This window comes from Denticeps clupeoides, chromosome 5, assembly GCF_900700375.1.
Source record: "Denticeps clupeoides chromosome 5, fDenClu1.1, whole genome shotgun sequence".
Taxonomy (NCBI): Eukaryota; Metazoa; Chordata; class Actinopteri; order Clupeiformes; family Denticipitidae; genus Denticeps; species Denticeps clupeoides.
The window spans coordinates 23,939,547-23,964,242 of NC_041711.1; the positions used below are offsets into that span (position 1 = coordinate 23,939,547).

The window sequence follows — 24,696 nt, forward strand, 5'->3', positions numbered from 1 at the left end:
TAAATGTTATAGAGCAACTGCTATGGACTTAATCCCTATGTTTCTGTTTTGACGTTGAACGTTTTGTAAGTTAAGGCATAATTATATCATATATTTTTATATCAGTAGGTTATTCAAGCATATAAAGAACCCCATCCATTTAGAAATAATTGGAAAAATTGTTGCTGCAGTATCTTGTTAAATCTGTGAAGATTCTCATTCATCCAGGTGAATTTGTTTGGAAGTTGAGTCATGGCAACTGGACTTTCTTTAATGTAGAGACGTTTCATTCTGCATCCACAGATTTGACAAAGTTTAAAGTTATGTGGATGCAGAATGAAACGTCTCTACATTAAAGAAAGAAAGTCCAGTTGCCATGACTCAACTTTCAGACAGTATCTTGCAAATTTTTCTATTGCAAGGTTTAATTTTGTTGTTGATGTTGCACTGCAGTTTCACAGTCTTATTTTCTCATTCTAATTTGCCCAGGCATATCTAATTTTTATAATCTTGTGTTGTGTTACAGTGTTTGCTCTTTGTATTTGTATGTGTCTGAGCTGACAATAGATATTATTAAATCTTGACTCTTATATCGCTGGATGTAGACAAAAATGACAACATTTGTTAAATAATTCTTTGTTCAAATTTTTCTGAAAATATCGTCAGACGCAAAAAGAACTGGAGTGAGAACGGAATTATGCATGAATTTAAAGATATGGGTACTTTATCACATGGGTCCCACCAGAAAGATATACTGCATGTCCGATGCATGCAAATTAAAAGTTTTATTTGCTCAAACCGATATATAGTCAATGATTTAAAAAAATGACTCAAGCGTACAACACAGTTATTATAATGACACTGTATCACATAGTTTGTCCAGGTTGAACTGCGGATTGGTTACTTTTGTCAAATTTGTGCTCGCATGTTGTTGTGTAGTTTTAATCTTAGCCACAGGGGGCGCAGCAGCGTGCCGATGTACCGTGTATTCCAACAAAAAGACGAGGAAGTCACGTCCGTGCAGACGCTCAAGATAACGTCATCGAAAATGGCAGAAAAGAAACACACTTCGAAGAGTCTTACGGAACAAGGAGGTGAAATTAGTACCTACCGTTTTTTGATACGTAGTTTTAGTGATGTTTGCGTGACGTTTTAAATGAATTAGCTTTGCAACTTGCCTCGTTACTGTGGTGTACCTCTGTCCTGAATGTGTAGCTAGCACTAGCTTTTCGTTAGCTTGGGTCCTTAGGCAAGGATTAGCTGCATAAGAAAATATAAACGCAATGCATGCAAACCTGTAGTATTATTTAAGAACGACTGGATTTTACTTAGCGCAAGAAAAATCTTGCTCAAACAAGTTAGCTGGTTAAATTTGTAGGCTTAATAATAGTTGTTAGTGGTATTCAACATAAAATCACATATGTAATAATGTTAGTTTGCTGGTTTCTGTGTGTTGGTATTAGTACTTACTCTACAAAACATTTTAAACTCTACAAATGTATTTGCAGGTTTTGATATAAAATCAGTGTGGAGCAATTTAGTGTTAATACTAGACATTAATTATTATGGTGCATGAATACTTTAGCTTGTGAAGGTATTATCATCAGCAGCTCTTCTGAGTGGGTTCTCCTGGAAAAAACGTTTCCCAGGTAACTATAGCTTATCCCCGGTCTCTTGGGCAGCAGTTGCTCACCTTGGTAAGTTGTTTCACCTCCAGCAGGGCCTGAAGAAGTGGGAGGCAGTGTGAAAAATAAGACTGTCTCTTCCAGCACCGCTGTGGGGGGAAGTCTGGGGAAACGGCCTGCTCGGGATGAGTCCAGGGCGCAGCTTGCACATCCTAAAGCTGCCAAACCTGGATTTTCCCTGGATTCAGCCCCACCTTCAAAAAAGCCTGCCACTATCTCCATCAAACTAGGTGCCAGTGTAAGTGCTGTGTTTAGGTGCTACTCATGAATGATCAGTAAATGTGAATTTGATAAGCAGACATGCAGGTTGTGCTACAAGGTGTTCATTTTCTATTTGCAGCTGCTCCATAGTGCTTCCCTTGAAATCTGTAGCATACCCTCTAGCTATAAACAATGCAAACATTACTGTTTTTTATTTCATTACAGAAACCTAAAGAACCAACCCCAGCAGTGACAGTGAAGAAATCCACTGCATCAGTGTTCAATGAGGATGATGACGTGAGTCCAGCCTGATCATAAATTGCACCAGAAAAGAATGTATTTAATTGAACATTATGATAGTAGATTAATGGGTGCCTTGCCTGTGAACCAGTAGACCACAAAGTCACAGGTTCAACAAGAGACTTAACCTCAAGTTGCTCCCTCTAACTACTGCTTGTAATATCGCTCTGGATAAGGATGTCTGCTAAATGTCATAAATGTTAATGAAAACATTATCATGCTGTTGGCTGCTTCTCTATTTTTGCAATAACAATATGTACAAATGATCTCCAATAATTCTGCATATGCGATTTTTTTTTTTTGTTTGTTTTTTAATCATTTGGAGTTCATATTATGTCAGTTAATTGACAGATTTATTTATTTATATGTTTTTGAATGGTCCTTCAGAGTGAACCTGAGGAAATGCCTCCTGAGGCCAAGATGAGAATGAAGAACATTGGCAGGTAACCACAACACTGTCTCATTTACACAGCCACACATCTGAGTACATACAGTATTTATCTGTCCAGTATCAATACTGCTTTTAACTGTGATTTTGCAGTGAACAACTTTCATTTTTGTTTTCATTGTTTTATCACACTCATCGGACACTGACCTGAAATTCATGTTGGTAACTGTCGTAACATAACGTGAACTTATTCTGAAAATAAGGAGATATCGAAAATGCTTTGAAGGCGAAAATAAAAATAAATTATATTCCCAAATGTTTTGTTTACACGAATACGTTACTTATCGCATTTCTTTTAAAGGACTACCATATTATTTGCAACTTTAAGTGAAAGTTATTTATAACATAGCACATGGTGCACACAACATGGTTGGCCAGAGTTTTGTCTCCACACACTGCTCCCCGGGCGCCTTTCATTGCTGCCCACTGCTCACCAATGGTCACTTCACTGTCACTTCATTTTCACTTCAATATATCCTCTGCATTCAACCCATCACCCTTGGTGAGCAGTGGGCGTCCATGAAAGGCACCCGGGACGCAGTGTGTGGGAATGGTACCTTGCATGTAGTGGCACCTCAGTGAAACCTTTGCAGTTCAGGAAACTACTGTACTGTATAACTGTTTACACTACTGTAATTCGGAGTGTTTTAGGTAATGAGTTACAGTGAGTCGTATTGTCAGGACGTCCCCCACAGCCAGGCTTTGTGGTGTTTGTGCGCAGTCATCATTCACACATGCAATTTGTATTCATTAAACATCCCATCAGTTTTAATGTCTGACACAATACATATATGTCTTTATACTACATTTTTCTGAATATACATCCATTTAAATCTGTGGCTCCCTCTGCTTTGCTTATTTCATGTGTTTTAATTTTGTTTCTAATTGTTCTGATTGTTCACAGGGAGACTCCTACCTCAGCAGGGCCGAATTCTTTTAACAAAGGGAAGCAGGGATTTTCTGACCATCAGAAGCTTTGGGAACGTAAACTGAAGTCCCAGGCGGACTAGAAAATCTCGAATTGCCTCCAAGATCACAAAATAAACTTGTTTGGTGTGGGGAAAAAAAAATGTACATAGATAATGGGACTACTGGATGGGCAGGGTGCACAATGGACTTGTAGCATATTATAAAAGAGATTGTTATAGAACTTGCTTTTGCTTTGATTACACTGCTGCTGTCAACAAGCATCTAGCAGTATCCTGTCCCTCGTGGTTTTTGATGACATGTTATGCCGTGTTCTGTTTGGAATATCAATGGTGGCATCTAATAAAAGTCATCAGTATGAATTTATGATGTATGTTTTTTTTTTTAAATGATTAATGTCTACCTAATAAAGAGCAGCCCTTCATGCCAATTTACTTTAACTAATTTTATATGACCTGGAATAAATGTAAGTAATTATTTTGATGAACTGATTTACAGTAGCATCCAAATACTACTTTTTCTTATTTGCAAGTTTGGACCTTTCCCACCATTTTGTTCTTTAAAGTACAACTTTATTAGAAAAGAAATGCCTTGCAATCTTTGTAGAATTGTTTTTTTTTCTGACACCCTTTCAAAAGTAAAATTGTAGCACATTTTACAAAATAAAGACAACAATACTCCAATATCCTGGTAATGCTAGATTAGCATTTTCAAAAACATATACACCAGTCAAAAATATCTTTTTTTTTTTTTTTCCTCTTTTGGTCGGCATCTCACTATGGTACATGACTGAATAGTGTAGCCTCCTCTTACTAAATCTTACTGCACACATTCGGTCCCTAATTTTATACGTTTTTTCACTAGCGGTCTTCATCTGAGCCAACGTGAGTACAGTGGGAGAAAAAATTATTGTAAATTCCAGCAATAAGCCACATGTTTTAAGAACTGGCTTTTACAACGATGCAAGCCCATTGAGACACAGTGAATGCGATTTTGGCCTATATAAGAAATAAATGTTGTAGCTAATGAATTCCACAGGTCACAGTGGACAAATTAAACTGTTTTGGCAAACTCACTCACACTTAATTCTTCAGACCAGTCTTTTTGGGGTTTATGTACAGGTGTTCATCAAGGAAAAGACATGAATAATTGCATTAAATGTGACTTTCCAGTTAAAAGGGATCAGTCTGTCTGTCGAAGAAGGAAATAGAGCAGCTGCATGTAAGCTCAAGTGCGAAGGAGGAAGATTGCAATTGTAACCAATGACTTATTCTTTATCTGTATTTATTGCTCACTAAGGGTGATGGTTGAGTACAGAGGACACATTTAGTTGTGTGCACTGTGTTCTGTATTTCAGAATGACAATCACTTAACTTTCACTTTCACTTGGGACATCACATAGTGAAGGCTGATTGCGGGTGCAAGTGTTTGGGGGCACTGCGAGTGTGCTCACCTGTTTTTATTAATTGTGCTGAAGTGAAGTGTGTTCACCCACTCTCACTGCGATTAGTTTTGTCAGTGGGAAAAATAGCGACTGATTTTGATTATAAAGTGAAGTGATACACAGCAGCACAGCACACCGTGCACACAGTGAAATGTGTCCTCTGCATTTAACCCATCTCCCTTGGTGGGCATTCATGACAGGCAACCGGAGAGCAGCGTGTGGGGACGGTGCTTTGCTCAGTGGCACCTTGGCAAATCAGGATTCAAACCTGCAACCTTCTGATTACTGGGCCACTTCCTTAACTGCTAGGCCACCGCTGCCTGAAAACACAGCATTTCAGAAGTGGGATTTGAACCCACGCCTCCATAGGGAGACGAGAAAGCACCTTGACCGCTCGGCCATTCTGATTAATAAAGCTATGCCATTTTTCTACATCGCTGGTGTGCTTATTTTAATGGTGTGATTATAAAAAAGAAAGGTGGTGGCAGCAACCGTTAGTGGTGGGAATAATTGCGTTGCAGATGAATTTCAAGTGTTCTCACAGAATGTGGCCTGCGCATCTGAAACAGTCAATAACTCTTGACAACGTTTGCATGAGTTTGGCAGCAGCCCAGCACCAGAGGCAACAATCCACAGAGCAAAACCCACTTAAGATCCTTTAATGCCTGCTCCTGTACCTCCTCCCACTGAACCTGGTTGGATCCAGGTCAGGTCCATAAGAGGTGCACCACCTTCTTGGTCTGTGGCCCTGGACAGTCCTGGGGCGCTTCCACCTTGTCCCTTGGGCGGAACACCCAACCCATCAAAACATGCCCAAAGTAACGTACATTCCTCTACGCCAAGGCACATGCTGATCGGCTGATGCAGACACCACAGCACCTCACCCAGGTCTGCCAAGCGCTGCTACCATATGTCATCCAAGTAGGCCTTGGCAAAGGCAACAATACTGTCCAATACCTGGTCCATTACATTTACAGCATTTATCAGACACGCTTATTCAGACAATCAGTAGTTGGTCAGGGACAGTCCCCCTGGAGCAACTTAGGACCAGAAAGGATGTGGGTGCACCTTGCATGTAAATTGACATCACTGTAAAATGAAATAAACCCTGTGTAAAATCAAACTTTGCAGATGACATCAAATCATTGATGAGGTAGTCTTTGTCACTTGTAGTTTTAGGCATAGAGAGGCAAGATCTTCGCAGCTGTTCTGACTGCTCAAAACATTTCTCTGACTCTGTCTATAGGAGTAAAATCAGAGCATGTCAGAAGTACTAGGAAGGAATTTCACCTTGAGTCTGGCGCCTTCTGACTACCTTAAAACTGCACATGTGTATTGCTTCAATAGTAAAATCTAAACCAATTGCATGGTCTCTAGAGGAATAAGAATTCTTGGTTTACGTGATTGAACTTGAGACATCTTGCATCTAATCTGAACAGAATACCCCTAGACCACTGAAACTTTTTGTTCTGAATAACCTGTTTAGCCAAATATTGTCAAATGACTGTACTCTGAAGGGTGCGATTAGGCCTGTAAAAAATTTGAATCCAGGACCTATTGTACCCAAAGCGAGAGTCATAGCTCACACCAACAAGGCATTGACAGTCAAAGTCTCAAGACAAAAGCGAGAATCATACCTCTAGACCAACAAGCCAACAGTACCAAACGCAAGCACACAAATAGGTCAATGTAAAAAAAGAAAACAATGTAAAGCGTGACTGTAAAAAAACCCAGAAATTCAATAAAAAACATCAACTCAACCAAAACTATTAAATGGTCTTGACCAAGTTGTGAACCTGGGACCTCTTGCAACCATAGCGCTAGACCAATAATCTAAGTGCTACATCCTTTTTGAAGTAGGAGTAGTAGATAAATGCACCTTTAACAACGTCGGAACTGAAAACGTATGACTTAGTCATGTCCATTATTTTGACAATAAAAGGCAGGACCTGTTGCACCCAAAGCGAGAACCATAGCCCCACACCAACAAGGCATTAACAAACAAAATCTTAAGACAACACGGTTCAAACAAATGATTCGAGTTGCACTAGAAAGTATTAGTGGTAAAAGGTATTCAACACTGTTAGAACTTTTAACAGGGCTCGTCCGGGATTTGAACCCGGGACCTCTTGCACCCTAAGCGAGAATCATACCCCTAGACCAACGTGCCATGACAAAGATGTTCATACTGTAAAAATAATCCATAACGGTCTATGTTGATCGCCTTAAAGCACATAATGATGGAAAGAATTTGGCTGAATTTTTAAAAGTTTTAAAAACCTTTCGCAACCAAAGAAGGAATTATACTGTTACATCAACAAGCCATCGGCACCCAAAATGTGCAGAATGATAGGTCAAAGGCAATATAAAGAGCGGCACTAGATAACACCAGGAATTCAACCAAAACATTTAGCAATAAGAACTTTTAACAGGGCTCGTCTGGGATTTGAACCCGGGACCTCTCGCACCCAAAGCGAGAATCATACCCCTAGACCAAGGTGCCAAGTATTAACAATTTATTCACTTATAAGCTCTAGACATACTGAAAAAAAAAAGACAAAGGTGCATTCTATAAACTGACTATAACGTGCACTTTACCAAAGTCTGTAAATCTTAGATAACGATAGATTCAATCTTTGAAGATGACATCAGATCATTGATGAAGTAGTCTTTGTCACTTTAACACATGTAGATTTAGGCATAGACTGGCAAAAATCCACAAAGCGGCTCTGACTGCTCAAGACATTTTTCTGTTTACATTATTGGAGCAAAAACAGAGCATGTCAGAAGTGGGATTTGAACCCACGCCTCCATATGGAGACCAGAAAGCCCAAGTACTAGGAAGGAATTTCACCTTGAGTCTGGCGCCTTACACCGCTCGGCCATTCTGACTACCATAGAACTGCACCAGTGAATTGCTTCAATAGTAAAATCTAAACCAATTGCAATGAATTTTTTGTTCTGAATAACTTGTTTAGCCAAATATTGTCAAATGACTGTGTACTCTGAAGGGTGCGATTAGGCCTGTATAAAATTTGAATCCAGGATCTATTGTACCCAAAGCGAGAGTCATAGCTCCAGACCAACAAGGCATTGACAGTCAAAATCTCAAGACAAAAGGGTCCGGACAAGTGATCAGTAAGTGATAGTAAGAATTAAACAACAACAAAAAAAGCTCGTTCAGGATATGAACGGGGATCTGTAACAGCCTAAGCTAGAACCAAAACCCTAGACTGATGAGCCTGCAAGCAACAGTCACACTGTAAAATTAATCCAAGCTGTTCATTGTAGATCACTGTAAAGCACAAAACAATGACTAGACTTTGGCAGATCCATTTATAGCACTTGAAAATGGGAGGCACCCCTCTGAAGATTCAACTTTATAGTCAAAATGACCTTTTTCACAAAATCAAATCAGAAGTTAACAGGAGGTGAGAGCAGTCATTGGGCTTGTCCGGGATTTGAACCCGGGACCTCTCGCACCCGAAGCGAGAATCATACCTCTAGACCAACAAGCCAACAGCACCAAATGCATGCACACAAATAGGTCAATGTAAAAAAAGAAAACAATGTAAAGCGTGACTGTAAAAAAACCCAGAAATTCAATAAAAAACATCAACTCAACCAAAACTATTAAATGGTCTTGACCAAGTTGTGAACCTGGGACGTCTTGCAACCATAGCGCTAGACCAATAATCTAAGTGCTACATCCTTTTTGAAGTAGGAGTAGTAGATAAACGCACCCATAACAACGTCGGAACTGAAAACGTATGACTTAGTCGTGTCCATTATTTTGACAATAAAAGGCAGGACCTGTTGCACCCAAAGCGAGAACCATAGCCCGACACCAACAAGGCATTAAAAAACAAAATCTTAAGACAACACGGTTCAAACAAATGATTCGAGTTGCACTAGAAAGTATTAGTGGTAAAAGGTATTCAACACTGTTAGAACTTTTAACAGGGCTCGTCTGGGATTTGAACCCAGGACCTCTCAGCACCCAAAGTGAGAATCATACCCCTAGACCAGGGAGCCAAGTATTAACAATTTATTCACTTATAAGCTCTAGACATACTGAAAAAAATAAAAAAAGACAAAGGTGCATTCTATAAACTGACTATAACGTGCACTTTACCAAAGTCTGTAAATCTTAGATAACGATAGATTCAATCTTTGAAGATGACATCAGATCATTGATGAAGTAGTCTTTGTCACTTTAACACATGTAGATTTAGGCATAGATTGGCAAAATCCACAAAGCGGCTCTGACTGCTCAAGACATTTTTCTGTTTACATTATTGGAGTAAAAGCAGAGCATGTCAGAAGTGGGATTTGAACCCACGCCTCCATATGGAGACCAGAAAGCCCAAGTACTAGGAAGGAATTTCACCTTGAGTCTGGCGCCTTAGACCGCTCGGCCATTCTGACTACCTTAGAACTGCACCCGTGCATTGCTTCAATAGTAAAATCTAAACCAATTGCATGAACTTTTTGTTCTGAATAACTTGTTTAGCCAAATATTGTCAAATGACTGTGTACTCTGAAGGGTGCGATTAGGCCTGTATAAAATTTGAATCCAGGATCTATTGTACCCAAAGCGAGAGTCATAGCTCCAGACCAACAAGGCATTGACAGTCAAAATCTCAAGACAAAAGGGTCCGGACAAGTGATCAGTAAGTGATAGTAAGAATTAAACAACAACAAAAAAAGCTCGTTCAGGATATGAACGGGGATCTGTAACAGCCTAAGCTAGAACCAAAACCCTAGACTGATGAGCCTGCAAGCAACAGTCACACTGTAAAATTAATCCAAGCTGTTCATTGTAGATCACTGTAAAGCACAAAACAATGACTAGACTTTGGCAGATCCATTTATAGCACTTGAAAATGGGAGGCACCCCTCTGAAGATTCAACTTTATATTCAAAATGACCTTTTTTCACAAAATCAAATCAGAAGTTAACAGGAGGTGAGAGCAGTCATTGGGCTTGTCCGGGATTTGAACCCGGGACCTCTCGCACCCGAAGCGAGAATCATACCTCTAGACCAACAAGCCAACAGTACCAAATGCATGCACACAAATAGGTCAATGTAAAAAAAGAAAACAATGTAAAGCGTGACTGTAAAAAATCCCAGAAATTCAATAAAAAACATCAACTCAACAAAAACTATTAAATGGTCTTGACCAAGTTGTGAACCTGGGACCTCTTGCAACCATAGCGCTAGACCAATAATCTAAGTGCTACATCCTTTTTGAAGTAGGAGTAGTAGATAAACGCACCCATAACGACGTCAGAACTGAAAACGTATGACTTAGTCGTGTCCATTATTTTGACAATAAAAGGCAGGACCTGTTGCACCCAAAGCGAGAACCATAGCCCCACACCAACAAGGCATTAACAAACAAAATCTTAAGACAACACGGTTCAAACAAATGATTCGAGTTGCACTAGAAAGTATTAGTGGTAAAAGGTATTCAACACTGTTAGAACTTTTAACAGGGCTCGTCCGGGATTTGAACCCGGGACCTCTCGCACCCTAAGCGAGAATCATACCCCTAGACCAACGAGCCATGACGAAGATGTTCATACTGTAAAAATAATCCATAACGGTCTATGTAGATCGCCTTAAAGCACATAATGATGGAAAGAATTTGGCTGAATTTTTAAAAGTTTTAAAAACCTTTCGCAACCTAAGAAGGAATTATACTGTTACATCAACAAGCCATCGGCACCCAAAATGTGCAGAATGATAGGTCAAAGGCAATATAAAGAGCGGCAGTAGATAACACCAGGAATTCAACCAAAACATTTAGCAATAAGAACTTTTAACAGGGCTCGTCCGGGATTTGAACCCGGGACCTCTCGCACCCAAAGCGAGAATCATACCCCTAGACCAAGGAGCCAAGTATTAACAATTTATTCACTTATAAGCTCTAGACATACTGAAAAAAAAAAAAAAAGACAAAGGTGCATTCTATAAACTGACTATAACGTGCACTTTACCAAAGTCTGTAAATCTTAGATAACGATAGATTCAATCTTTGAAGATGACATCAGATCATTGATGAAGTAGTCTTTGTCACTTTAACACATGTAGATTTAGGCATAGACTGGCAAAATCCACAAAGCGGCTCTGACTGCTCAAGACATTTTTCTGTTTACATTATTGGAGTAAAAACAGAGCATGTCAGAAGTGGGATTTGAACCCACGCCTCCATATGGAGACCAGAAAGCCCAAGTACTAGGAAGGAATTTCACCTTGAGTCTGGCGCCTTAGACCGCTCGGCCATTCTGACTACCTTAGAACTGCACCTGTGCAATAGTAAAATCTAAACCAATTGCATGAACTTTTTGTTCTGAATAACTTGTTTAGCCAAATATTGTCAAATGACTGTGTACTCTGAAGGGTGCGATTAGGCCTGTATAAAATTTGAATCCAGGATCTATTGTACCCAAAGCGAGAGTCATAGCTCCAGACCAACAAGGCATTGACAGTCAAAATCTCAAGACAAAAGGGTCCAGACAAGTGATCAGTAAGTGATAGTAAGAATTAAACAACAACAAAAAAAGCTCGTTCAGGATATGAACGGGGATCTGTAACAGCCTAAGCTAGAACCAAAACCCTAGACTGATGAGCCTGCAAGCAACAGTCACACTGTAAAATTAATCCAAGCTGTTCATTGTAGATCACTGTAAAGCACAAAACAATGACTAGACTTTGGCAGATCCATTTATAGCACTTGAAAATGGGAGGCACCCCTCTGAAGATTCAACTTTATATTCAAAATGACCTTTTTTCACAAAATCAAATCAGAAGTTAACAGGAGGTGAGAGCCGTCATTGGGCTTGTCCGGGATTTGAACCCGGGACCTCTCGCACCCGAAGCGAGAATCATACCTCTAGACCAACAAGCCAACAGTACCAAATGCATGCACACAAATAGGTCAATGTAAAAAAAGAAAACAATGTAAAGCGTGACTGTAAAAAATCCCAGAAATTCAATAAAAAACATCATCTCAACAAAAACTATTAAATGGTCTTGACCAAGTTGTGAACCTGGGACCTCTTGCAACCATAGCGCTAGACCAATAATCTAAGTGCTACATCCTTTTTGAAGTAGGAGTAGTAGATAAACGCACCCATAACGACGTCAGAACTGAAAACGTATGACTTAGTCGTGTCCATTATTTTGACAATAAAAGAGAGGACCTGTTGCACCCAAAGCGAGAACCATAGCCCCACACCAACAAGGCATTAACAAACAAAATCTTAAGACAACACGGTTCAAAAAAATGATTCGAGTTGCACTAGAAAGTATTAGTGGTAAAAGGTATTCAACACTGTTAGAACTTTTAACAGGGCTCGTCCGGGATTTGAACCCGGGACCTCTCGCACCCTAAGCGAGAATCATACCCCTAGACCAACGAGCCATGACGAAGATGTTCATACTGTAAAAATAATCCATAACGGTCTATGTAGATCGCCTTAAAGCACATAATGATGGAAAGAATTTGGCTGAATTTTTAAAAGTTTTAAAAACCTTTCGCAACCTAAGAAGGAATTATACTGTTACATCAACAAGCCATCGGCACCCAAAATGTGCAGAATGATAGGTCAAAGGCAATATAAAGAGCGGCAGTAGATAACACCAGGAATTCAACCAACAAATTTAGCAATTAGAACTTTTAACAGGGCTCGTCCAGGATTTGAACCCGGGACCTCTCGCACCCAAAGCGAGAATCATACCCCTAGACCAAGGAGCCAAGTATTAAAAATTTATTCACTTATAAGCTCTAGACATACTGAAAAAAAAAAAAAAAAGACAAAGGTGCATTCTATAAACTGACTATAACGTGCACTTTACCAAAGTCTGTAAATCTTAGATAACGATAGATTCAATTTTTGAAGATGACATCAGATCATTGATGAAGTAGTCTTTGTCACTTTAACACATGTAGATTTAGGCATAGACTGGCAAAATCCACAAAGCGGCTCTGACTGCTCAAGACATTTTTCTGTTTACATTATTGGAGTAAAAACAGAGCATGTCAGAAGTGGGATTTGAACCCACGCCTCCATATGGAGACCAGAAAGCCCAAGTACTAGGAAGGAATTTCACCTTGAGTCTGGCGCCTTAGACCGCTCGGCCATTCTGACTACCTTAGAACTGCACCCGTGCATTGCTTCAATAGCAAAATCTAAACCAATTGCATGAACTTTTTGTTCTGCATAACTTGTTTAGCCAAATATTGTCAAATGACTGTGTACTCTGAAGGGTGCGATTAGGCCTGTATAAAATTTGAATCCAGGATCTATTGTACCCAAAGCGAGAGTCATAGCTCCAGACCAACAAGGCATTGACAGTCAAAATCTCAAGACAAAAGGGTCCAGACAAGTGATCAGTAAGTGATAGTAAGAATTAAACAACAACAAAAAAAGCTCGTTCAGGATATGAACGGGGATCTGTAACAGCCTAAGCTAGAACCAAAACCCTAGACTGATGAGCCTGCAAGCAACAGTCACACTGTAAAATTAATCCAAGCTGTTCATTGTAGATCACTGTAAAGCACAAAACAATGATTAGACTTTGGCAGATCCATTTATAGCACTTGAAAATGGGAGGCACCCCTCTGAAGATTCAACTTTATATTCAAAATGACCTTTTTTCACAAAATCAAATCAGAAGTTAACAGGAGGTGAGAGCCGTCATTGGGCTTGTCCGGGATTTGAACCCGGGACCTCTCGCACCCGAAGTGAGAATCATACCGCTGGACCAACAAGCCAACAGTACCAAATGCATGCACACAAATAGGTCAATGTAAAAAAAGAAAACAATGTAAAGCGTGACTGTAAAAAATCCCAGAAATTCAATAAAAAACATCATCTCAACAAAAACTATTAAATGGTCTTGACCAAGTTGTGAACCTGGGACGTCTTGCAACCATAGCGCTAGACCAATAATCTAAGTGCTACATCCTTTTTGAAGTAGGAGTAGTAGATAAACGCACCCATAACAACGTCGGAACTGAAAACGTATGACTTAGTCGTGTCCATTATTTTGACAATAAAAGGCAGGACCTGTTGCACCCAAAGCGAGAACCATAGCCCCACACCAACAAGGCATTAACAAACAAAATCTTAAGACAACACGGTTCAAACAAATGATTCGAGTTGCACTAGAAAGTATTAGTGGTAAAAGGTATTCAACACTGTTAGAACTTTTAACAGGGCTCGTCCGGGATTTGAACCCGGGACCTCTCGCACCCTAAGCGAGAATCATACCCCTAGACCAACGAGCCATGACGAAGATGTTCATACTGTAAAAATAATCCATAACAGTCTATGTAGATCGCCTTAAAGCACATAATGATGGAAAGAATTTGGCTGAATTTTTAAAAGTTTTAAAAACCTTTCGCAACCTAAGAAGGAATTATACTGTTACATCAACAAGCCATCGGCACCCAAAATGTGCAGAATGATAGGTCAAAGGCAATATAAAGAGCGGCAGTAGATAACACCAGGAATTCAACCAAAACATTTAGCAATAAGAACTTTTAACAGGGCTCGTCCGGGATTTGAACCCGGGACCTCTCGCACCCAAAGCGAGAATCATACCCCTAGACCAAGGAGCCAAGTATTAACAATTTATTCACTTATAAGCTCTAGACATACTGAAAAAAAAAAAAAAAAGACAAAGGTGCATTCTATAAACTGACTATAACGTGCACTTTACCAAAGTCTGTAAATCTTAGATAACGATAGATTCAATTTTGAAGATGACATCAGATCATTGATGAAGTAGTCTTTGTCACTTTAACACATGTAGATTTAGGCATAGACTGGCAAAATCCACAAAGCGGCTCTGACTGCTCAAGACATTTTTCTGTTTACATTATTGGAGTAAAAACAGAGCATGTCAGAAGTGGGATTTGAACCCACGCCTCCATATGGAGACCAGAAAGCCCAAGTACTAGGAAGGAATTTCACCTTGAGTCTGGCGCCTTAGACCGCTCGGCCATTCTGACTACCTTAGAACTGCACCCGTACATTGCTTCAATAGTAAAATCTAAACCAATTGCATGAACTTTTTGTTCTGAATAACTTGTTTAGCCAAATATTGTCAAATGACTGTGTACTCTGAAGGGTGCGATTAGGCCTGTATAAAATTTGAATCCAGGATCTATTGTACCCAAAGCGAGAGTCATAGCTCCAGACCAACAAGGCATTGACAGTCAAAATCTCAAGACAAAAGGGTCCGGACAAGTGATCAGTAAGTGATAGTAAGAATTAAACAACAACAAAAAAAGCTCGTTCAGGATATGAACGGGGATCTGTAACAGCCTAAGCTAGAACCAAAACCCTAGACTGATGAGCCTGCAAGCAACAGTCACACTGTAAAATTAATCCAAGCTGTTCATTGTAGATCACTGTAAAGCACAAAACAATGACTAGACTTTGGCAGATCCATTTATAGCACTTGAAAATGGGAGGCACCCCTCTGAAGATTCAACTTTATATTCAAAATGACCTTTTTTCACAAAATCAAATCAGAAGTTAACAGGAGGTGAGAGCAGTCATTGGGCTTGTCCGGGATTTGAACCCGGGACCTCTCGCACCCGAAGCGAGAATCATACCTCTAGACCAACAAGCCAACAGCTCCAAATGCATGCACACAAATAGGTCAATGTAAAAAAAGAAATCAATGTAAAGCGTGACTGTAAAAAAAACCCAGAAATTCAATAAAAAACATCAACTCAACAAAAACTATTAAATGGTCTTGACCAAGTTGTGAACCTGGGACGTCTTGCAACCATAGCGCTAGACCAATAATCTAAGTGCTACATCCTTTTTGAAGTAGGAGTAGTAGATAAACGCACCCATAACAACGTCGGAACTGAAAACGTATGACTTAGTCGTGTCCATTATTTTGACAATAAAAGGCAGGACCTGTTGCACCCAAAGTGAGAACCATAGCCCCACACCAACAAGGCATTAACAAACAAAATCTTAAGACAACACGGTTCAAACAAATGATTCGAGTTGCACTAGAAAGTATTAGTGGTAAAAGGTATTCAACACTGTTAGAACTTTTAACAGGGCTCGTCCGGGATTTGAACCCGGGACCTCTCGCACCTAGAGCGAGAATCATACCCCTAGACCAAGGAGCCATGACGAAGATGTTCATACTGTAAAAATAATCCATAACAGTCTATGTAGATCGCCTTAAAGCACATAATGATGGAAAGAATTTGGCTGAATTTTAAAAGTTTTAAAAACCTTTCGCAACCTAAGAAGGAATTATACTGTTACATCAACAAGCCATCGGCACCCAAAATGTGCAGAATGATAGGTCAAAGGCAATATAAAGAGCGGCAGTAGATAACACCAGGAATTCAACCAAAACATTTAGCAATAAGAACTTTTAACAGGGCTCGTCCGGGATTTGAACCCGGGACCTCTCGCACCCAAAGCGAGAATCATACCCCTAGACCAAGGAGCCAAGTATTAAAAATTTATTCACTTATAAGCTCTAGACATACTGGAAAAAAAAAAAAAAAAGACAAAGGTGCATTCTATAAACTGACTATAACGTGCACTTTACCAAAGTCTGTAAATCTTAGATAACGATAGATTCAATTTTTGAAGATGACATCAGATCATTGATGAAGTAGTCTTTGTCACTTTAACACATGTAGATTTAGGCATAGACTGGCAAAATCCACAAAGCGGCTCTGACTGCTCAAGACATTTTTCTGTTTACATTATTGGAGTAAAAACAGAGCATGTCAGAAGTGGGATTTGAACCCACGCCTCCATATGGAGACCAGAAAGCCCAAGTACTAGGAAGGAATTTCACCTTGAGTCTGGCGCCTTAGACCGCTCGGCCATTCTGACTACCTTAGAACTGCACCCGTGCATGCTCAATAGTAAAATCTAAACCAATTGCATGAACTTTTTGTTCTGAATAACTTGTTTAGCCAAATATTGTCAAATGACTGTGTACTCTGAAGGGTGCGATTAGGCCTGTATAAAATTTGAATCCAGGATCTATTGTACCCAAAGCGAGAGTCATAGCTCCAGACCAACAAGGCATTGACAGTCAAAATCTCAAGACAAAAGGGTCCAGACAAGTGATCAGTAAGTGATAGTAAGAATTAAACAACAACAAAAAAGCTCGTTTAGGATATGAACGGGGATCTGTAACAGCCTAAGCTAGAACCAAAACCCTAGACTGATGAGCCTGCAAGCAACAGTCACACTGTAAAATTAATCCAAGCTGTTCATTGTAGATCACTGTAAAGCACAAAACAATGATTAGACTTTGGCAGATCCATTTATAGCACTTGAAAATGGGAGGCACCCCTCTGAAGATTCAACTTTATATTCAAAATGACCTTTTTTCACAAAATCAAATCAGAAGTTAACAGGAGGTGAGAGCCATCATCGGGCTTGTCCGGGATTTGAACCCGGGACCTCTCGCACCCGAAGCGAGAATCATACCTCTAGACCAACAAGCCAACAGTACCAAACGCATGCACACAAATAGGTCAATGTAAAAAAAGAAAACAATGTAAAGCGTGACTGTAAAAAATCCCAGAAATTCAATAAAAAACATCAACTCAACAAAAACTATTAAATGGTCTTGACCAAGTTGTGAACCTGGGACCTCTTGCAACCATAGCGCTAGACCAATAATCTAAGTGCTACATCCTTTTTGAAGTAGGAGTAGTAGATAAACGCACCCATAACGACGTCAGAACTGAAAACGTATGACTTAGTCGTGTCCATTATTTTGACAATAAAAGGCAGGACCTGTTGCACCCAAAGCGAGAACCATAGCCCCACACCAACAAGGCATTAACAAACAAAATCTTAAGACAACACGGTTCAAAAAAATGATTCGAGTTGCACTAGAAAGTATTAGTGGTAAAAGGTATTCAACACTGTTAGAACTTTTAACAGGGCTCGTCCGGGATTTGAACCCGGGACCTCTCGCACCCAAAGCGAGAATCATACCCCTAGACCAACGAGCCATGACGAAGATGTTCATACTGTAAAAATAATCCATAACGGTCTATGTAGATCGCCTTAAAGCACATAATGATGGAAAGAATTTGGCTGAATTTTTAAAAGTTTTAAAAACCTTTCGCAACCTAAGAAGGAATTATACTGTTACATCAACAAGCCATCGGCACCCAAAATGTGCAGAATGATAGGTCAAAGGCAATATAAAGAGCGGCAGTAGATAACACCAGGAATTCAACCAAAACATTCAGCAATTAGAACTTTTAACAGGGCTCGTCCGGGATTTGAACCCGGGACCTCTCGCACCCAAAGCGAGAATCATACCCCTAGACCAAGGAGCCAAGTATTAACAATGTATTCACTTATAAGCTCTAGACATACTGAAAAAAAAAAAAAAAGACAAAGGTGCATTCTATAAACTGACTATAACGTGCACTTTACCAAAATCTGTAAATCTTAGATAACGATAGATTCAATTTTTGAAGATGACATCAGATCATTGATGAAGTAGTCTTTGTCACTTTAACACATGTAGATTTAGGCATAGACTGGCAAAATCCACAAAGCGGCTCTGACTGCTCAAGACATTTTTCTGTTTACATTATTGGAGTAAAAACAGAGCATGTCAGAAGTGGGATTTGAACCCACGCCTCCATATGGAGACCAGAAAGCCCAAGTACTAGGAAGGAATTTCACCTTGAGTCTGGCGCCTTAGACCGCTCGGCCATTCTGACTACCTTAGAACTGCACCCGTACATTGCTTCAATAGTAAAATCTAAACCAATTGCATGAACTTTTTGTTCTGAATAACTTGTTTAGCCAAATATTGTCAAATGACTGTGTACTCTGAAGGGTGCGATTAGGCCTGTATAAAATTTGAATCCAGGATCTATTGTACCCAAAGCGAGAGTCATAGCTCCAGACCAACAAGGCATTGACAGTCAAAATCTCAAGACAAAAGGGTCCAGACAAGTGATCAGTAAGTGATAGTAAGAATTAAACAACAACAAAAAAAGCTCGTTCAGGATATGAACGGGGATCTGTAACAGCCTAAGCTAGAACCAAAACCCTAGACTGATGAGCCTGCAAGCAACAGTCACACTGTAAAATTAATCCAAGCTGTTCATTGTAGATCACTGTAAAGCACAAAACAATGATTAGACTTTGGCAGATCCATTTATAGCACTTGAAAATGGGAGGCACCCCTCTGAAGATTCAACTTTATATTCAAAAAGACCTTTTTTCACAAAATCAAATCAGAAGTTAACAGGAGGTGAGAGCCGTCATTGGGCTTGTCCGGGATTTGAACCCGGGACCTCTCGCACCCGAAGCGAGAATCATACCTCTAGACCAACAAGCCAACAGTACCAAATGCATGCACACAAATAGGTCAATGTAAAAAAAGAAAACAATGTAAAGCGTGACTGTAAAAAAATCCCAGAAATTCAATAAAAAACATCAACTCAACAAAAACTATTAAATGGTCTTGACCAAGTTGTGAACCTGGGACCGTCTTGCAACCATAGCGCTAGACCAATAATCTGAGTGCTACATCCTTTTTGAAGTAGGAGTAGTAGATAAACGCACCCATAACGAACGTCGGAACTGAAAACGTATGACTTAGTCGTGTCCATTATTTTGACAATAAAAGGCAGGACCTGTTGCACCCAAAGCGAGAACCATAGCCCCACACCAACAAGGCATTAACAAACAAAATCTTAAGACAACACGGTTCAAACAAATGATTCGAGTTGCACTAGAAAGTATTAGTGGTAAAAGGTATTCAACACTGTTAGAACTTTTAACAGGGCTCGTCCGGGATTTGAACCCGGGACCTCTCGCACCCTAAGCGAGAATCATACCCCTAGACCAACGAGCCATGACGAAGATGTTCATACTGTAAAAATAATCCATAACAGTCTATGTAGATCGCCTTAAAGCACATAATGATGGAAAGAATTTGGCTGAATTTTTAAAAGTTTTAAAAACCTTTCGCAACCTAAGAAGGAATTATACTGTTACATCAACAAGCCATCGGCACCCAAAATGTGCAGAATGATAGGTCAAAGGCAATATAAAGAGCGGCAGTAGATAACACCAGGAATTCAACCAAAACATTTAGCAATAAGAACTTTTAACAGGGCTCGTCCGGGATTTGAACCCGGGACCTCTCGCACCCAAAGCGAGAATCATACCCCTAGACCAAGGAGCCAAGTATTAACAATTTATTCACTTATAAGCTCTAGACATACTGAAAAAAAAAAAAAAAAGACAAAGGTGCATTCTATAAACTGACTATAACGTGCACTTTACCAAAGTCTGTAAATCTTAGATAACGATAGATTCAATTTTTGAAGATGACATCAGATCATTGATGAAGTAGTCTTTGTCACTTTAACACATGTAGATTTAGGCATAGACTGGCAAAATCCACAAAGCGGCTCTGACTGCTCAAGACATTTTTCTGTTTACATTATTGGAGTAAAAACAGAGCATGTCAGAAGTGGGATTTGAACCCACGTCTCCATATGGAGACCAGAAAGCCCAAGTACTTGGAAGGAATTTCTCCTTGAGTCTGGCGCCTTAGACCGCTCGGCCATTCTGACTACCTTAGAACAGCACCGTGCATTGCTTCAATAGTAAAATCTAAACCAATTGCATGAACTTTTTGTTCTGAATAACTTGTTTAGCCAAATATTGTCAAATGACTGTGTACTCTGAAGGGTGCGATTAGGCCTGTATAAAATTTGAATCCAGGATCTATTGTACCCAAAGCGAGAGTCATAGCTCCAGACCAACAAGGCATTGACAGTCAAAATCTCAAGACAAAAGGGTCCAGACAAGTGATCAGTAAGTGATAGTAAGAATTAAACAACAACAAAAAAAGCTCGTTCAGGATATGAACGGGGATCTGTAACAGCCTAAGCTAGAACCAAAACCCTAGACTGATGAGCCTGCAAGCAACAGTCACACTGTAAAATTAATCCAAGCTGTTCATTGTAGATCACTGTAAAGCACAAAACAATGACTAGACTTTGGCAGATCCATTTATAGCACTTGAAAATGGGAGGCACCCCTCTGAAGATTCAACTTTATATTCAAAATGACCTTTTTTCACAAAATCAAATCAGAAGTTAACAGGAGGTGAGAGCCATCATCGGGCTTGTCCGGGATTTGAACCCGGGACCTCTCGCACCCGAAGCGAGAATCATACCTCTAGACCAACAAGCCAACAGTACCAAACGCATGCACACAAATAGGTCAATGTAAAAAAAGAAAACAATGTAAAGCGTGACTGTAAAAAATCCCAGAAATTCAATAAAAAACATCAACTCAACAAAAACTATTAAATGGTCTTGACCAAGTTGTGAACCTGGGACCTCTTGCAACCATAGCGCTAGACCAATAATCTAAGTGCTACATCCTTTTTGAAGTAGGAGTAGTAGATAAACGCACCCATAACGACGTCAGGAACTGAAAACGTATGACTTAGTCGTGTCCATTATTTTGACAATAAAAGGCAGGACCTGTTGCACCCAAAGCGAGAACCATAGCCCCACACCAACAAGGCATTAACAAACAAAATCTTAAGACAACACGGTTCAAAAAAATGATTCGAGTTGCACTAGAAAGTATTAGTGGTAAAAGGTATTCAACACTGTTAGAACTTTTAACAGGGCTCGTCCGGGATTTGAACCCGGGACCTCTCGCACCCAAAGCGAGAATCATACCCCTAGACCAACGAGCCATGACGAAGATGTTCATACTGTAAAAATAATCCATAACGGTCTATGTAGATCGCCTTAAAGCACATAATGATGGAAAGAATTTGGCTGAATTTTTAAAAGTTTTAAAAACCTTTCGCAACCTAAGAAGGAATTATACTGTTACATCAACAAGCCATCGGCACCCAAAATGTGCAGAATGATAGGTCAAAGGCAATATAAAGAGCGGCAGTAGATAACACCAGGAATTCAACCAAAACATTCAGCAATTAGAACTTTTAACAGGGCTCGTCCGGGATTTGAACCCGGGACCTCTCGCACCCAAAGCGAGAATCATACCCCTAGACCAAGGAGCCAAGTATTAATAATTTATTCACTTATAAGCTCTAGACATACTGAAAAAAAAAAAAAAAAGACAAAGGTGCATTCTATAAACTGACTATAACGTGCACTTTACCAAAATCTGTAAATCTTAGATAACGATAGATTCAATTTTTGAAGATGACATCAGATCATTGATGAAGTAGTCTTTGTCACTTTAACACATGTAGATTTAGGCATAGACTGGCAAAATCCACAAAGCGGCTCTGACTGCTCAAGACATTTTTCTGTTTACATTATTGGAGTAAAAACAGAGCATGTCAGAAGTGGGATTTGAACCCACGCCTCCATATGGAGACCAGAAAGCCCAAGTACTAGGAAGGAATTTCACCTTGAGTCTGGCGCCTTAGACCGCTCGGCCATTCTGACTACCTTAGAACTGCACCCGTGCATTGCTTCAATAGTAAAATCTAAACCAATTGCATGAACTTTTTGTTCTGAATAACTTGTTTAGCCAAATATTGTCAAATGACTGTGTACTCTGAAGGGTGCGATTAGGCCTGTATAAAATTTGAATCCAGGATCTATTGTACCCAAAGCGAGAGTCATAGCTCCAGACCAACAAGGCATTGACAGTCAAAATCTCAAGACAAAAGGGTCCAGACAAGTGATCAGTAAGTGATAGTAAGAATTAAACAACAACAAAAAAAGCTCGGTCAGGATATGAACGGGGATCTGTAACAGCCTAAGCTAGAACCAAAACCCTAGACTGATGAGCCTGCAAGCAACAGTCACACTGTAAAATTAATCCAAGCTGTTCATTGTAGATCACTGTAAAGCACAAAACAATGATTAGACTTTGGCAGATCCATTTATAGCACTTGAAAATGGGAGGCACCCCTCTGAAGATTCAACTTTATATTCAAAATGACCTTTTTTCACAAAATCAAATCAGAAGTTAACAGGAGGTGAGAGCCAGTCATCGGGCTTGTCCTGGATTTGAACCCGGGACCTCTCGCACCCGAAGCGAGAATCATACCTCTAGACCAACAAGCCAACAGTACCAAACGCATGCACACAAATAGGTCAATGTAAAAAAAGAAAACAATGTAAAGCGTGACTGTAAAAAATCCCAGAAATTCAATAAAAAACATCAACTCAACAAAAACTATTAAATGGTCTTGACCAAGTTGTGAACCTGGGACCTCTTGCAACCATAGCGCTAGACCAATAATCTAAGTGCTACATCCTTTTTGAAGTAGGAGTAGTAGATAAACGCACCCATAACAACGTCGGAACTGAAAACGTATGACTTAGTCGTGTCCATTATTTTGACAATAAAAGGCAGGACCTGTTGCACCCAAAGCGAGAACCATAGCCCCACACCAACAAGGCATTAACAAACAAAATCTTAAGACAACACGGTTCAAAAAAATGATTCGAGTTGCACTAGAAAGTATTAGTGGTAAAAGGTATTCAACACTGTTAGAACTTTTAACAGGGCTCGTCCGGGATTTGAACCCGGGACCTCTCGCACCCAAAGCGAGAATCATACCCCTAGACCAACGAGCCATGACGAAGATGTTCATACTGTAAAAATAATCCATAACAGTCTATGTAGATCGCCTTAAAGCACATAATGATGGAAAGAATTTGGCTGAATTTTTAAAAGTTTTAAAAACCTTTCGCAACCTAAGAAGGAATTATACTGTTACATCAACAAGCCATCGGCACCCAAAATGTGCAGAATGATAGGTCAAAGGCAATATAAAGAGCGGCAGTAGATAACACCAGGAATTCAACCAAAACATTTAGCAATTAGAACTTTTAACAGGGCTCGTCCGGGATTTGAACCCGGGACCTCTCGCACCCAAAGCGAGAATCATACCCCTAGACCAAGGAGCCAAGTATTAACAATTTATTCACTTATAAGCTCTAGACATACTGAAAAAAAAAAAAAAAAGACAAAGGTGCATTCTATAAACTGACTATAACGTGCACTTTACCAAAGTCTGTAAATCTTAGATAACGATAGATTCAATTTTTGAAGATGACATCAGATCATTGATGAAGTAGTCTTTGTCACTTTAACACATGTAGATTTAGGCATAGACTGGCAAAATCCACAAAGCGGCTCTGACTGCTCAAGACATTTTTCTGTTTACATTATTGGAGTAAAAACAGAGCATGTCAGAAGTGGGATTTGAACCCACGCCTCCATATGGAGACCAGAAAGCCCAAGTACTAGGAAGGAATTTCACCTTGAGTCTGGCGCCTTAGACCGCTCGGCCATTCTGACTACCTTAGAACTTCACCCGTGCATTGCTTCAATAGTAAAATCTAAACCAATTGCATGAACTTTTTGTTCTGAATAACTTGTTTAGCCAAATATTGTCAAATGACTGTGTACTCTGAAGGGTGCGATTAGGCCTGTATAAAATTTGAATCCAGGATCTATTGTACCCAAAGCGAGAGTCATAGCTCCAGACCAACAAGGCATTGACAATCAAAATCTCAAGACAAAAGGGTCCGGACAAGTGATCAGTAAGTGATAGTAAGAATTAACCAACAACAAAAAAAGCTCGTTCAGGATATGAACGGGGATCTGTAACAGCCTAAGCTAGAACCAAAACCCTAGAC

General features: G+C 39.8%; 1 protein-coding gene and 37 non-coding genes across 40 annotated transcripts; 1 reads left to right on the plus strand and 37 right to left on the minus strand.

Moving 5' to 3' along the window:
- The first annotated feature begins 808 nt into the window (after window positions 1-808).
- On the plus strand, window positions 809-3,902 carry pcnp (PEST proteolytic signal containing nuclear protein). 3 transcript variants are annotated; one of them, XM_028980846.1, is made up of 6 exons: window positions 809-1,073; window positions 1,565-1,628; window positions 1,749-1,902; window positions 2,091-2,162; window positions 2,553-2,608; window positions 3,518-3,902. In XM_028980846.1, the coding sequence occupies exons 1-6, from the start codon at window positions 905-907 to the stop codon at window positions 3,621-3,623; spliced, it is 621 nt and encodes a 206-aa protein (XP_028836679.1). In that variant the 5' UTR covers window positions 809-904; the 3' UTR covers window positions 3,624-3,902. The 3 variants fall into 3 exon arrangements, with proteins under 3 accessions (XP_028836679.1, XP_028836681.1, XP_028836680.1); XM_028980848.1 differs by lacking the exon at window positions 1,565-1,628 and having other exon boundaries at window positions 844-1,073; window positions 1,700-1,902; XM_028980847.1 differs by lacking the exon at window positions 1,565-1,628 and having other exon boundaries at window positions 850-1,073; window positions 1,697-1,902.
- A 3,180-nt stretch (window positions 3,903-7,082) lies between these two features.
- trnap-agg (transfer RNA proline (anticodon AGG)) lies at window positions 7,083-7,154 on the minus strand. The gene has a single exon. It is a non-coding gene; the product is annotated as a tRNA-Pro (tRNA).
- Window positions 7,155-7,415: 261 nt separating this feature from the next.
- Window positions 7,416-7,487, minus strand: trnap-ugg (transfer RNA proline (anticodon UGG)). Its single transcript has one exon. It is a non-coding gene; the product is annotated as a tRNA-Pro (tRNA).
- A 278-nt stretch (window positions 7,488-7,765) lies between these two features.
- trnal-caa (transfer RNA leucine (anticodon CAA)) lies at window positions 7,766-7,876 on the minus strand. Its single transcript has 2 exons — window positions 7,839-7,876; window positions 7,766-7,811 (listed from the first exon to the last, which is right to left on the minus strand). It is a non-coding gene; the product is annotated as a tRNA-Leu (tRNA).
- Window positions 7,877-8,430: 554 nt separating this feature from the next.
- trnap-cgg (transfer RNA proline (anticodon CGG)) lies at window positions 8,431-8,502 on the minus strand. Its single transcript has one exon. It is a non-coding gene; the product is annotated as a tRNA-Pro (tRNA).
- Window positions 8,503-9,301: 799 nt separating this feature from the next.
- Window positions 9,302-9,412, minus strand: trnal-caa (transfer RNA leucine (anticodon CAA)). The gene is made up of 2 exons: window positions 9,375-9,412; window positions 9,302-9,347 (listed from the first exon to the last, which is right to left on the minus strand). It is a non-coding gene; the product is annotated as a tRNA-Leu (tRNA).
- A 554-nt stretch (window positions 9,413-9,966) lies between these two features.
- trnap-cgg (transfer RNA proline (anticodon CGG)) lies at window positions 9,967-10,038 on the minus strand. Its single transcript has one exon. It is a non-coding gene; the product is annotated as a tRNA-Pro (tRNA).
- Window positions 10,039-10,482: 444 nt separating this feature from the next.
- trnap-agg (transfer RNA proline (anticodon AGG)) lies at window positions 10,483-10,554 on the minus strand. The gene has a single exon. It is a non-coding gene; the product is annotated as a tRNA-Pro (tRNA).
- A 261-nt stretch (window positions 10,555-10,815) lies between these two features.
- Window positions 10,816-10,887, minus strand: trnap-ugg (transfer RNA proline (anticodon UGG)). The gene has a single exon. It is a non-coding gene; the product is annotated as a tRNA-Pro (tRNA).
- Window positions 10,888-11,169: 282 nt separating this feature from the next.
- trnal-caa (transfer RNA leucine (anticodon CAA)) lies at window positions 11,170-11,280 on the minus strand. The gene is made up of 2 exons: window positions 11,243-11,280; window positions 11,170-11,215 (listed from the first exon to the last, which is right to left on the minus strand). It is a non-coding gene; the product is annotated as a tRNA-Leu (tRNA).
- A 546-nt stretch (window positions 11,281-11,826) lies between these two features.
- On the minus strand, window positions 11,827-11,898 carry trnap-cgg (transfer RNA proline (anticodon CGG)). The gene has a single exon. It is a non-coding gene; the product is annotated as a tRNA-Pro (tRNA).
- A 444-nt stretch (window positions 11,899-12,342) lies between these two features.
- On the minus strand, window positions 12,343-12,414 carry trnap-agg (transfer RNA proline (anticodon AGG)). Its single transcript has one exon. It is a non-coding gene; the product is annotated as a tRNA-Pro (tRNA).
- Window positions 12,415-12,675: 261 nt separating this feature from the next.
- Window positions 12,676-12,747, minus strand: trnap-ugg (transfer RNA proline (anticodon UGG)). The gene has a single exon. It is a non-coding gene; the product is annotated as a tRNA-Pro (tRNA).
- Window positions 12,748-13,030: 283 nt separating this feature from the next.
- trnal-caa (transfer RNA leucine (anticodon CAA)) lies at window positions 13,031-13,141 on the minus strand. The gene is made up of 2 exons: window positions 13,104-13,141; window positions 13,031-13,076 (listed from the first exon to the last, which is right to left on the minus strand). It is a non-coding gene; the product is annotated as a tRNA-Leu (tRNA).
- Window positions 13,142-13,695: 554 nt separating this feature from the next.
- trnap-cgg (transfer RNA proline (anticodon CGG)) lies at window positions 13,696-13,767 on the minus strand. The gene has a single exon. It is a non-coding gene; the product is annotated as a tRNA-Pro (tRNA).
- A 444-nt stretch (window positions 13,768-14,211) lies between these two features.
- On the minus strand, window positions 14,212-14,283 carry trnap-agg (transfer RNA proline (anticodon AGG)). Its single transcript has one exon. It is a non-coding gene; the product is annotated as a tRNA-Pro (tRNA).
- A 261-nt stretch (window positions 14,284-14,544) lies between these two features.
- On the minus strand, window positions 14,545-14,616 carry trnap-ugg (transfer RNA proline (anticodon UGG)). Its single transcript has one exon. It is a non-coding gene; the product is annotated as a tRNA-Pro (tRNA).
- A 282-nt stretch (window positions 14,617-14,898) lies between these two features.
- trnal-caa (transfer RNA leucine (anticodon CAA)) lies at window positions 14,899-15,009 on the minus strand. The gene is made up of 2 exons: window positions 14,972-15,009; window positions 14,899-14,944 (listed from the first exon to the last, which is right to left on the minus strand). It is a non-coding gene; the product is annotated as a tRNA-Leu (tRNA).
- Window positions 15,010-15,563: 554 nt separating this feature from the next.
- trnap-cgg (transfer RNA proline (anticodon CGG)) lies at window positions 15,564-15,635 on the minus strand. The gene has a single exon. It is a non-coding gene; the product is annotated as a tRNA-Pro (tRNA).
- Window positions 15,636-16,080: 445 nt separating this feature from the next.
- On the minus strand, window positions 16,081-16,152 carry trnal-uag (transfer RNA leucine (anticodon UAG)). The gene has a single exon. It is a non-coding gene; the product is annotated as a tRNA-Leu (tRNA).
- A 260-nt stretch (window positions 16,153-16,412) lies between these two features.
- Window positions 16,413-16,484, minus strand: trnap-ugg (transfer RNA proline (anticodon UGG)). The gene has a single exon. It is a non-coding gene; the product is annotated as a tRNA-Pro (tRNA).
- A 284-nt stretch (window positions 16,485-16,768) lies between these two features.
- On the minus strand, window positions 16,769-16,879 carry trnal-caa (transfer RNA leucine (anticodon CAA)). Its single transcript has 2 exons — window positions 16,842-16,879; window positions 16,769-16,814 (listed from the first exon to the last, which is right to left on the minus strand). It is a non-coding gene; the product is annotated as a tRNA-Leu (tRNA).
- Window positions 16,880-17,430: 551 nt separating this feature from the next.
- Window positions 17,431-17,502, minus strand: trnap-cgg (transfer RNA proline (anticodon CGG)). The gene has a single exon. It is a non-coding gene; the product is annotated as a tRNA-Pro (tRNA).
- Window positions 17,503-17,946: 444 nt separating this feature from the next.
- trnap-ugg (transfer RNA proline (anticodon UGG)) lies at window positions 17,947-18,018 on the minus strand. Its single transcript has one exon. It is a non-coding gene; the product is annotated as a tRNA-Pro (tRNA).
- A 261-nt stretch (window positions 18,019-18,279) lies between these two features.
- trnap-ugg (transfer RNA proline (anticodon UGG)) lies at window positions 18,280-18,351 on the minus strand. Its single transcript has one exon. It is a non-coding gene; the product is annotated as a tRNA-Pro (tRNA).
- A 282-nt stretch (window positions 18,352-18,633) lies between these two features.
- On the minus strand, window positions 18,634-18,744 carry trnal-caa (transfer RNA leucine (anticodon CAA)). The gene is made up of 2 exons: window positions 18,707-18,744; window positions 18,634-18,679 (listed from the first exon to the last, which is right to left on the minus strand). It is a non-coding gene; the product is annotated as a tRNA-Leu (tRNA).
- Window positions 18,745-19,298: 554 nt separating this feature from the next.
- Window positions 19,299-19,370, minus strand: trnap-cgg (transfer RNA proline (anticodon CGG)). The gene has a single exon. It is a non-coding gene; the product is annotated as a tRNA-Pro (tRNA).
- Window positions 19,371-19,817: 447 nt separating this feature from the next.
- On the minus strand, window positions 19,818-19,889 carry trnap-agg (transfer RNA proline (anticodon AGG)). The gene has a single exon. It is a non-coding gene; the product is annotated as a tRNA-Pro (tRNA).
- Window positions 19,890-20,150: 261 nt separating this feature from the next.
- trnap-ugg (transfer RNA proline (anticodon UGG)) lies at window positions 20,151-20,222 on the minus strand. The gene has a single exon. It is a non-coding gene; the product is annotated as a tRNA-Pro (tRNA).
- Window positions 20,223-20,505: 283 nt separating this feature from the next.
- Window positions 20,506-20,616, minus strand: trnal-caa (transfer RNA leucine (anticodon CAA)). The gene is made up of 2 exons: window positions 20,579-20,616; window positions 20,506-20,551 (listed from the first exon to the last, which is right to left on the minus strand). It is a non-coding gene; the product is annotated as a tRNA-Leu (tRNA).
- A 553-nt stretch (window positions 20,617-21,169) lies between these two features.
- On the minus strand, window positions 21,170-21,241 carry trnap-cgg (transfer RNA proline (anticodon CGG)). The gene has a single exon. It is a non-coding gene; the product is annotated as a tRNA-Pro (tRNA).
- A 445-nt stretch (window positions 21,242-21,686) lies between these two features.
- On the minus strand, window positions 21,687-21,758 carry trnap-ugg (transfer RNA proline (anticodon UGG)). Its single transcript has one exon. It is a non-coding gene; the product is annotated as a tRNA-Pro (tRNA).
- Window positions 21,759-22,019: 261 nt separating this feature from the next.
- trnap-ugg (transfer RNA proline (anticodon UGG)) lies at window positions 22,020-22,091 on the minus strand. The gene has a single exon. It is a non-coding gene; the product is annotated as a tRNA-Pro (tRNA).
- Window positions 22,092-22,374: 283 nt separating this feature from the next.
- On the minus strand, window positions 22,375-22,485 carry trnal-caa (transfer RNA leucine (anticodon CAA)). Its single transcript has 2 exons — window positions 22,448-22,485; window positions 22,375-22,420 (listed from the first exon to the last, which is right to left on the minus strand). It is a non-coding gene; the product is annotated as a tRNA-Leu (tRNA).
- Window positions 22,486-23,040: 555 nt separating this feature from the next.
- On the minus strand, window positions 23,041-23,112 carry trnap-cgg (transfer RNA proline (anticodon CGG)). The gene has a single exon. It is a non-coding gene; the product is annotated as a tRNA-Pro (tRNA).
- Window positions 23,113-23,556: 444 nt separating this feature from the next.
- On the minus strand, window positions 23,557-23,628 carry trnap-ugg (transfer RNA proline (anticodon UGG)). Its single transcript has one exon. It is a non-coding gene; the product is annotated as a tRNA-Pro (tRNA).
- Window positions 23,629-23,889: 261 nt separating this feature from the next.
- trnap-ugg (transfer RNA proline (anticodon UGG)) lies at window positions 23,890-23,961 on the minus strand. The gene has a single exon. It is a non-coding gene; the product is annotated as a tRNA-Pro (tRNA).
- A 283-nt stretch (window positions 23,962-24,244) lies between these two features.
- Window positions 24,245-24,355, minus strand: trnal-caa (transfer RNA leucine (anticodon CAA)). Its single transcript has 2 exons — window positions 24,318-24,355; window positions 24,245-24,290 (listed from the first exon to the last, which is right to left on the minus strand). It is a non-coding gene; the product is annotated as a tRNA-Leu (tRNA).
- Window positions 24,356-24,696: the final 341 nt, after the last annotated feature.

Bases quoted from the DNA above. Each gene is read 5' to 3' on its own strand.
- pcnp (XM_028980846.1), top strand. From the start codon at position 905: ATGTTGTTGTGTAGTTTTAATCTTAGCCACAGGGGGCGCAGCAGCGTG. The intron at 2,163-2,552 runs GTGAGTCCAGCC...ATGGTCCTTCAG, and splicing joins TGTTCAATGAGGATGATGAC to AGTGAACCTGAGGAAATGCC. The intron at 2,609-3,517 runs GTAACCACAACA...GATTGTTCACAG, and splicing joins AGAATGAAGAACATTGGCAG to GGAGACTCCTACCTCAGCAG.